At 50.8% G+C, this 10,528-nt stretch overlaps 1 protein-coding gene across 1 annotated transcript; it reads right to left on the reverse strand.

The window, feature by feature from the left end:
* Positions 1–2,941: 2,941 nt before the first annotated feature.
* On the reverse strand, positions 2,942–10,374 carry LOC134053626 (uncharacterized). Its single transcript, XM_062508736.1, has 4 exons — positions 7,870–10,374; positions 5,918–6,017; positions 5,042–5,531; positions 2,942–4,794 (listed from the first exon to the last, which is right to left on the reverse strand). The coding sequence occupies exons 1-4, from the start codon at positions 7,934–7,936 to the stop codon at positions 4,726–4,728; spliced, it is 726 nt and encodes a 241-aa protein (XP_062364720.1). The 5' UTR covers positions 7,937–10,374; the 3' UTR covers positions 2,942–4,725.
* Positions 10,375–10,528: the final 154 nt, after the last annotated feature.

The raw sequence follows: 10,528 nt of genomic DNA on the forward strand, positions 1-10,528 counted from the left end.
ACCCACTCAGGCACTGAGCTCCTAATCAAGGCGAGGTTTTTATCAGCCTGGAAATGCTCTGAAGCCCAAGCCCTGCAGGAACAGCCAGACCTCAGCTGTTCCCTGAAGGCGTCCAGGCTCTGCTCTCTGCTTACAGGGGGAACCATCATCCCAGTTCCCTGCAGCTCCAGGAGGGAGCAACCCCACTAAGGGACGGGTTTCAGATCCCAAATTCCTTAGTGAGAACCCCCCCTCCCCACCCAGCACATTCCTTTGGGACCCAGGGCAGGTGGACTCCTCTCCTGGTGGGATGTGTCCCTATAAAGCTGTCCCAGGCAAGGCTTGGCCTACCAGGAGCTGCAGGGGCACATTTCAGAGCCAGGAATGGCCTCACTCCCCACAGAAATCAAGTGTTATTTGTTCAGCTTAAAGGAAAATAAAAGATTTGGCCACGACAACAGCCAGCCTGAGCTGCTGGTAGATGATTAACAGCCTGGCCTGCTCCCTGCCTCGACTCCCTGCCCGTGGCAGAGGCTGTGGTCCCCAGGAAAAAGCTTAAAGGCAGCCTAAAAACCCAGTTGGAGCAGTGCTGTGAAGGGATGGCCACCCCAAAAATCTGAGCCACACATTGAACCCCACACCTGCAGCTCCCAGGGCGGGTCGGCACTGAGGCTTGGGAGGAAAAGGCCGATATGTGCAGCACAGGCAAACAGCCTGAATTGGGGGAAAACACAAATAAACTCCAATGTGAGCCCAGCATCCAGGCAGAGGGAGGGAATGCTGTGGGAAGAAGTGGGGTTCAGGTAACCTCAGCCACCTGGGTGCCCTGGGCAGCCTCTTTGTTAGGCCATACCTGCCCACTGTCATTTCGGCCCCAAACCCTCAGAATTTAGTCTTAAAAAGTGAAAAAATATGCAAAAAGCAAGTCAGTCCCTTGCAGAGTGCTCACTGCAGGTAGCACGTGAAATATGAGAGGGCTGGAGCCCAGCCTGTGCATCTGAGGGGAAAACACTGAGCAGGTTTGGAGGCATCTGCCTCATTCAGGGAAAGATGGATAAAACCCTGCAAATGTCCCAAAAGCAAAGGGTGGGGAGGGTGACCCCACCAAATCCTATTCCCCCAGACCCTCTGCTAGATGGGGATGTGCTCGGTTTCACAAAAAGATAGCCCATTTTGTGGAGCCTTTGAATATTCAAATTGAAAGTATCGCGCAATCATTGATTGTCAAATCATTGGTTTCTAGAGGTTTTAAATACTTGGCATTAGGAGAGAAAAACTCAAACTTATACCCGTAGGGATAAAACAATAATATTGTCGGGATCCACCTGCCATTGCCACCAGGCAGGCAGGTCACTTCACCCCCAAATTTCAAGCCTGACTCCTCTTGCCCCCTTGGCCAGCTTGTGGGGCCGGGGCCGGGGCCACCTCTGCTGCTTCACCGGGCACCTGGCGAGGCTGTGCCCGCTCCGGCTCGGGATGTCCGGTAAGCCCCGCTCTGTCCCCCCGGCCGGGTCCCCACACCCCGTTTTGGGGCCGTTTCGGGGCTCGCCGGGGTCACTTCGCCAGAGAGGCGATCCCGCCTGCCAAGGCAGGAGGGAGCGGGGAGGGCGGGGAGCAGGGAGGGAGGAGGCAGGGAAGGAGCGGCTGCTGCTCGGGACGGGGCTCGGCGGGCACCGAGCGGGGCTTCGGCACGGCTGGCTGCGCTGCGAACCCCGGCCGGGGGTGACAGGGGACTCTGCACATCTGTGTGCCCTCCCAGCACCCCGAGTGCCCACCCCGCACATCTGTCTGCCCTCTCCACACACCTGTGTGCCCTCCCCGCATCCCTGTGTGCCCACCCCGCATCCCTGTGTGCCCACCCACCACCCCTGTGTGCCCTCTCCACACACCTGTGTGCCTGCCCTGCACATCTGTGTGCCCACCCCGCACCCCTGTGTGCCCACCCAGCGCACTCTGCTCCAACCACGCTGCTCCTGAATTCCAATCCCGCTTCCCGACCCTGAGTCCTCCCCCTGTCCTTGCCCTACTCCCAGCCCACCCTCAGCACTCTTTCCCTCGGTACCCAGCAGGATTTCTGTGCCCCTGGACCCCCAGCCCTGCCCCCTGCCCATCCTACCCTTGACCCTGCTAGAAGGGGCTGCTACCTCAGAGCCCTCCCTGGCTGCAGGGTCAGGTAGCCGGGCTGTTCTCCTTAAATCCCTCCCTTCCCTCCCCTCATTTCCCCCTTCTTTAGTTTGTTGAACAGAAACAAAACACCAAAACCTGAGATGAATGATCCGCAGCTGAGCCCAGCTCAGCAAAGTGCCCTAAGGGCTGTCCTGTCACCTCTCTGCTGCCTGCCACAGCTTTTCCTCACCCAGAGCACCACGGTGGCCCTGGCAGAGGTGACAGCAGCAGAGGACAGTGCCTGCAGCGCAGGATTCCCTGGCTGTGTGGGCACAAGCTGCAAACCCAGCGTTGTTTTTTGTGCCAGGATCTCCTGGCACTGTGCAGCTTCCTTGGAGAAGGTGTTCCGTGTCCAGAGGTGGCACTGGAAGGACGGGTTTGGCTCTGGCACTGCTGTTCTCCTGCTGCGAGTTTATTTTTGGTGCCTCCTTCAGGGCTGTCTGCTCCCTGCTCTGTTATTTTTTAAATGTAGAGATCAGTCTGGGTGTGTTTCCTTTTACTGTGGGATTTGGATTAAAACACCAATAGAAAGGACAGAAACAACTGCCAGGAGATCTGAGTGTTTTACCATGAGTACATCAAGTGAAAGTGGTTTTTCAGAAGAAGTACATTCTCTATCATTTCCTGTCCTAAAAATCCCTCATCGGGTAGTGGCTGGTGATTGCTGGTTGGTTTTGGCTGGATTAAACACGCCCTAAATTCTTGTTTGAAATAAATAGGGGTTGTACATGAGCAGAATAAAGAGATAATCTAGGCTTTGCAAGAAAGCAGTCATTTTATTGGTGTTTTGTTTAGTTCTCTGAATAACCACCCACATATTTCCATTGTTTTATTTCTGGGCCTTTATTTCTGCCACATGAAGCGCTTCCCACATTTATTTTCAGGTCCTGAGAGAGGCAAATATGTCAGGAATTTAAATGAATCCAGCAGCAGCACCAGATGGAGCTTGGTATTGGGAAAGCTGGAAGGGGGGCAGGGGGAAGAAGGAGATAGAGAAGAATAAAACATGTGGTTATTAAATATTATCAACAGCAAGATTTTCATGAGTGTCTGCTCGTCCCAGGCTGGGACAGCAGGTGTTGAAGAGGGCCGTGAGTGTGATTGCAAACAGAGACCAATTAGTCATGTTTAGTCTAATTGTTCTCCACACAGAGCACACCTGAAAACCTGCTGGATTTGCTGCTTGCTCTGAGATTCTCCCCCCTTTCAAAGTGCTTGGGTTTTTTTTCCCCACAAATTCTTCCAGGAAAGCCCAAGGTGTACCAAGGTGTGAGAGTGAAGATCACAGTCAAGGAGTTGCTGCAGCAGAGGAGAGCACGACAAGCAGCCACCGGTTCAACAGTGAGTAAAAATGTTGTGGTGTTTGCTTTGTATCTTCTCTTTTAGTATTTTTGTTTGGTTGGTTGTTTTTTTTTGTTTGTTTGGTTGTTTTTTTTTTTACCAAGACTGTAATATCTGGGCCAAAATCTGAGTGTACCAAGCTGGTAAAGATGGGGGAAAAGGAACATTCAGTCAGAGTAGCTGCAGCAGTGACCTAAAGGAGTGAGAATCTGAGGAAAGCAGGGAGAAAGCAGAGCTGCTGCTCCAGAAAAGTCACTCCCTCCAGGATGAAAGGCTCACCTGGGCGGGCCCATCCCTTCTGGAGGAGGGGAGGGAGCTCTGTGTGTACACACACATGCACATTCCCTCTCATTCTCTCTTCCAGCCTTTGTAGGATTCCTCCAGCTCCAGCCACTCCAGGGATTTGCATAAAGAGCTTGGCAAATCAATATTTCTTCCTGGTTCATGACATTACAGCTCTTGAAGCCTTTCAGATTTCAGCTTCTGCACCTTGTTGCAGCTGATTGCTCAAAAATCAGCCTGAGAGGCAGGGGCAGAGAGGTCTGGGTGAAAAGAATTGTCAGGTTTTGGAAACGCTGGGTCACTGCTCCCATGCAGCAGCCTCTTCATCACAGCCAGGTGTCCCAGGGCTGCGTGGAGCTGCTTCTCACGTCCCAGCAGCACTCACACAACCCCTGTGGTGCCCACACAAGAAAAAGTGAAAAGTGGTGGAAGTCACCTCGGGGACCTGCACAAGGTATGGCCTGCCCCAAAACCCCCTGGGCTGGCAGGATGTGCCCTGAGAAAAGCTCAGCCTGGGGGCTCCATCTCTGCCTTGTCCCATCTGCACCAGGCAGAAAAGGCACTCTCAGCCCAGAAGAGGCACTGTTAAAGGAATTAAATGCACGGGATGTGCTAGGAAGTTGTTGCCAGGGGAATGAGCTGCTCACTCGAGAGCATTGTGAATAAAGGAAATGAAGTGGAGGGTTGTATGAATTAAAACTGAGGGGAAAAAAAAACCAACGGTATTTGTACTTGCAGAGTAAAATCCTGGTCCCCAAGCACCAACACTCCCGTTGCTTTTGGGGTGGATTTCTCCCTTCCAGCAGGTCAGGCTCCCAGAAGTGGTTGATGTGTATTGCTTCAGCTTCCAACATTCCTTAAAAAACGAAGCTGTCCCTTTCCAAGGAGCACTGCCAGAGTGGTTCTCAAACAGCATCGATCCAGTCTGATGGGATACCTGCGCTGCTCTTTAGTTAATTATTCATTCTCAGTAAGATCCATCCCTACGAATTCCTTGGGATTCCCTCCACTGTGGAACTCACACTCCTGGAAATGAACACACATTCGTTTCAGAGGCGGCTCTGTGGAATCAGGAATGCAGCAAAAAGAGCCCCTCAGCACAGAGCTCAGGAGCTTCACAGCCTCGGTGCTGTGATTCCCAGCGCTGTCACCAGGAAAAATCCTGTCGCTCATATTAATCTAATGTTCTGTCAATGCCGGGGACGTTTTCCCAGCCACAGCTATGAGGAAAACAAGGTTTATTTAAAGAGTTTACTCTGAAATCCAGACTCACCTCTCTCTGTGCCACAGCTCCTCTCCTTCCCTTCTCTTTGCTCAGGTTTCCTGGGGCGGCGGCGGCGGCAGCAGCAGCAGCAGCATCCAGTTTGCAGAGTCTGTGTCTCCGCCTCACCCAGGTTGGTACAAAGCCCATCCACACGGCCCTTCCCACCCCATTCCCAAATTTTCCCACAGCCCCGAGCCTTCCCAGCCCTTGTTTGAGGCCGGCACCAGCCGGGGTGGGGCCGCTCAGCACCTGCAGGGAGCCCGTGGGATGCGGATGAGGAGCTCGGGAGCTCTCCTCTCTTGAGGTCATTCTTCCAACAGCAAGGAATTGCATCTCCTTCGGGAAGGGATGCTCATCCCTAGGGAATAACATCACCTTCCCCAGGCTGAGGCTCGGAGCACCTGGCTGAGTTCTGTTCTCTTCTCCCTCTCCTACCAGCATCCATAGGAGTGAGAGAAATACCAGATTTCCACCACCACCAAGAGTTTCCTCCTCCTGCCTGTGAATATCCAAGGAAAAGGGGGAAGGGGTGAGGGGAGGGACATTTTGGGCTCACAGATCCTTCGATTATCCCCAGCCAAAGCACAGAGGAGAGGCTGGGCAGGTGTGAGCGCACACATTGCAAGGACAAGGGAATTGTTAAATCATAGCTGGGAATCCATTTGCTTATGTTAATAAAGGAACGTGAGACACGCCAAAGCTGACGTGCCAATGCCTTTCCAGGCTGGAAAGTCTCCACCAGTTTATGTATTTTGGGTGTTTCTCATTCCCCACAGCCACTTTTGACCCTGCAACGTGCCCTTCACATGGACAGGGCTTAAACCATGTTTGAAAAGACAATAATTCTGAGAAGCCAGATCTGCTGTGAGCTTTCCAGGAACTCACCCTTTGGCCAGTAACACGGCATGGTCACAATGCCACATCATCCCTGGCTTGCTCCATTTGTTCTGCTCAGAACTTTGTCTCCTGTATGGCTGTTTGGAGGCTAAAAAAAAGCAAATTATCCTCCTGTTATCTCCTTCTTTCCTGCAGGTGTGGCTGCCCTGGGCCTGGAGATGAGGCAAAGGCACATCTGCCAGGCTGGGAAGCACAAATCGGTGCCTGGCACCTTCTGGGGCTGCAAACAGTGCACAGAAGGGAGGCCAGAGGGTCGAGAGTCTGAGAGACTTTCCAGCTGGTTCCCTGCTCAAAATGCCAGGGGCCAGAAGTCTCCAGCATTTAAAGAGCTTTATGGCTGAGGGGGCTGGATCCCCCGAGTTACTCACATGCTTTGGAGCATTTCCTACAGAATTCACCTTGAAGGGCCCATTTTAATGTCAAACTTCACAGGGCTATTGAGCACGTGAGAGCTGTGAAACCTGGCCCGGGGCAGCACCTGCCCTTTGTGAATACAGACCCTGATTAATTTCCTGCTTTCCTTTCTCTCCCAGAACCTTTTGAAGCAGAACCCATCCCTCCTGTGCCCAGCTGCTGCCCGTCCTGGCAGTTTTCCAGCTGCCTCTCCTATGAGGAAAGCCCTGGATACCTGGAGCAGCTGTTTGATTCCTGCCTCCAGTCGGATGCACCCTCGGAGCCAGCCTTCAGTGCCTTCCAGCCACCCTCACACTACAGCCCAGACACCTTCCAGCCAGCCCAGCCCTGCTCCAGCCAGGCTCTGGTGAGCTGTGGGACCCAGGGGAGCAGCCACGGATGTCCCCAAGGGGAAAGGGACTCACATCCTGGGGCAGAACAGCAGCAATGTGGGAATCTGGCTGCTTTTAGGAGCCTGGGATGCTCCTGAGCTCTGAATGCTTTCCCATGGGGGGCCCCAAATAAACTGGGAGAGGCTGCAGGATGGGGAATGTCCCTTGGAGAGGTCCTGTAGATTTTCTGCAAATAGCAGCAGCACAGTTCCTGCTAGGGATCGTCCCTGCTGACAGAAACTGCCTTTGGGTTTAGACCTCCAAGATCTCCCTGAAAAAGGCAACAGCACAGGAATTCCGGCTGCTGGCCACATTTCTCTGAAATCTCCTTTGTCTTGATTGATTGATTGATTGACTGATTGATTGATTGATTGATTGTTTTCTCTCTCTCAAGCTCCAGGCTGCCAGCTCACCCAGCCCAGCTGACCTGCCCAGCCCCTGGAGCTCCAGCTGCTCTCCCCCCCAGCTCTCTCCCCTCACCCCGCTGACCCCCAGCCCTCCCTCAGCTCTGGACCCCAAACCCTACAGCTGCCCCATGCAGGAGTGGCCCTGCCACCCCCCCTGCCCCTTCCCCAGCCCTGCCTGCTGCTGCTCAGCCTGTGGCTCCCAGAGCATGGACAGCAGGGTCCAGCAGTGCTGCCCCTGCCCCAGCACGGACTGCACGGAGTTCCTGCCACCCCTGGCCCTGGCCGAGGACTTCTTCAGGAGGGACAGGAGCTGTGACATTTGCTACAGCTAATGGGGACTGTGGTTTCACGTATCCACTCTATCCAAATCACATTAAATTGCCCATGAACTATGCAAAGTTGTGCTGCCTAACACTGTCCAGTTTATTCTTCACTACTTACACATTTTTTTACATGATGCTGTCACTACACTAATCTACGGTCAAGGGTGTTTTGTTGTTGTTCTGGTGGTTTGGTGGGGGTTTTTTTTTTCATTGTTGCTTTTTTTTTTAATAAATCTGAAGCTGCCTTATCAAACACTTGTCATTAAACCAGCTCTTTTTGACACAAATAAATCATTTGGTGAAAACGCTGAAGCCTGCTCATTTTTCATGTGCTAAAGGTCAGTGCTTTCCTCTTCTGCTGCTGACCCAGAGGTGAGGATGAGCTTTTGAGCAGCCTATTCAGTGACATGAAAGATCTCACTCACCCTTTGCAGCAGCTGAAAAGTCCATATTTAATCCAGCATCCAGCTTTTCCTGGAGAACACCGTGCATCACCCAGCTCTGAGGCAGAGCTGCAGCTCAGGCCTCCCTGCTGACATTTCCCAGTGATTCTGGCAGAAAAAAAAGGAAAGCTGCTGTTTGCCACACCGGCCCGAGGTTCAGCCCATGGCCCCTCAGAGGTAAAAAAAAAAATCCAGAGCCAAACTTCTCTGGCTGCTGCTCAGCTTCCCTGTGGAGGCAGAATTCCACGGAAAGGCTGAGGTAGTTTGGCAGCCCTTGCTCGAGTTTGGGCTGTTGATGAAAGGTTTTCAGCATCATCAGCTGAACAGGAGCTGAATTATTTAAGTTTTTTTAAAAAGTAGCTGATGGGAAAGTTGTAATTGCCTGAGGATTTTCTGTTTCTTGCAGAAACCCAGACCTTTCTAAGATTTTTGTCTTGCCTCCTCTTGGTGAGGCAAACTCAGTTTCTCAGCTGAGCACCCAGACTGGAAAGAAAGAAAGAGAGACATCTCTCCATATTAAATTCCACCAAAAAAAAAAAAAAAAAAGAGAAAATAACTATAACTGTGAGAAAAAAAAAAAAAAAAGAAATCTATGCAGCTTTTTGCTCACCTCAACCAGGCACTTCCACACTGAAGTGAAAATCCTTCCAGTTCCTTTGCCTTATGTAAGGGTTTGTTTTTTGTTTTTTTTTTTTTCCAAAACATGCTTTAAAAATATTCGGACACCTTTAACATCTCCCCTTCTCCCCTGATTAATCTCAGCATTGTCCCAAATGATAAATTCATGAGGTCACAGCAAAAATAATCTATTATTATATAAATTATAAAGAGCTGTAACCTTGCAGAAGTGAGAGCTCTGATCACCCCTGTGCAGGGACACCCCACCAAGTGTCATTTTAGCAGTGCTGGCAGCTTTTTCAGCCCCTGAGTGATATTTTGGGGCACTGAAGGGCTGAAATTCTGCCCCAGAGCTCACCCAGCAGGCACACCTCGAGGCACACGTCACAGCCCCTTGTCAGCAACAACAACAACAACAACAACCAACAAAAAAAAAAAAAAAAAAAAGCCAGGAGAAGATAAGGCTGAGGTTAGGAATTTGAGGTTTCTGGAGGAAATGGGGTGCCCACATCCTCCCCACGGCCTGGCAAGGTCAGCCTGAGCTTAGCAGAGCCAGGGAGATGCTCTCAGGGAGTAAAAGGGCACCATGAAATGAATAATAAGGCTTTAAGAGCACTCATGAACACATCCTGCAGTAGCAGCCTTAGTGTGCACAGAAAAGAGGGCAAGTGTTGGAGCCTGACAAGATACCTGAGCTCCAGGTGAGGTGGGTGTGTATTTCTGATGGGTTATTGGCAGATTGCACCAATCAATATATTTGTGGTGTGGATGCTCCCCAGGGCTGCTGGGCACACTTGGGAATATCAGCACTAAAACCACCCTAAATCCCATCTTTATCCTTGGGCGGTGCCTGATCCAGGCAAAAAAACCCAACCAAACAAAAAACAAACAAACAAAAAAAAAACCCAAACAAAACCACACCCAACCAAAAAACAAACAAACAAAAGCCAAACAAACAAACAAAAAAAACCAAACCCAAAACAAAAAAATTAAAACCAAACAAACAATAACAAAAAAAAAAAAAGAAAGGAAAATGAAACCCCCTCCTCAGTGGAGGAGACAAAGATATTTCCAGCAGAACACACCAAAATCTCCAGGTTTTACCAGCTTCCATCACACAAGCAGCACCTTGCAGCTTCTCCTCCCTCCCCTGCTGCTCGTTCTGCAGTGCTTTGGCAATCCCCCCGTGCCAGGCTGGAAACATGTTGGAGATGCTGTCCCCAGCTCCCTGCCAAGGGGACGCGCTCAGGACAGGTAAAAGCTTGCTGGCTGTTGACACAAAGCCTTGTTGGCACGAGAAAAGGGGAAAAAAAAGAAAAAAAAAAAAAGAAAACCACAACAGAAGAGCCATTCAAAGGTTGGTTGTGCTGTGTTTTCTGGCTGTTGGAAATTTATTATTTCCCTCTATCCCTCCCAAAAATAAAAAAAGGAGTTAAAGGAAATAAAGCAGAGCTGGTTGAAAGGCTGGCATTACATCAGTCCCTGCCAGGTGAAGCCCTGACTGCTTTTATAAACACAAACCCGAGGATCATCTCGTGCTCACAAAGCCATGAAAACACTCCAGGAGTCACCCGAAGTCGCAGAGAAAAGAAAAGGTTCTTATTTTCAGCTTCTCTACTGGAGAATTTGATCTAAAAGCTTCACTTGCCAACCGACTGACAGCTTTTCTGTGCTGCCACTTCAGAACGTTTGTTTGGTGATAACGAGCCTTTGTTATTAGCAAGTTATCCAAAGCCACAGGTCGGAAGAGATAAACGGTGCAAATAAAGGGATATCACACACTGCCAGCAATGCTGAGCTCCGAGAAGTTACATTTCCCCTGAAACAGCAATAAAAAATTGAGGGGTGAACTGTGAGCTCCTTGGATCAGTGAAATTCACCCTAGAGAAGACACTCAGGTTTGAACCTTAAAAGTGAATTTCTTCGCAGCCAGGCCAGGAATCGGGGAAGGGAAATGGAAAATTGTTTTACACAGAGGGGGAAGCAGAAAGCTTCCAGCAGTCTGGTGGCTCCGGTCCAAAGC

The sequence above is a fragment of the Cinclus cinclus genome, chromosome 25, assembly GCF_963662255.1.
Source record: "Cinclus cinclus chromosome 25, bCinCin1.1, whole genome shotgun sequence".
In the NCBI taxonomy this organism is placed as follows: domain Eukaryota; kingdom Metazoa; phylum Chordata; class Aves; order Passeriformes; family Cinclidae; genus Cinclus; species Cinclus cinclus.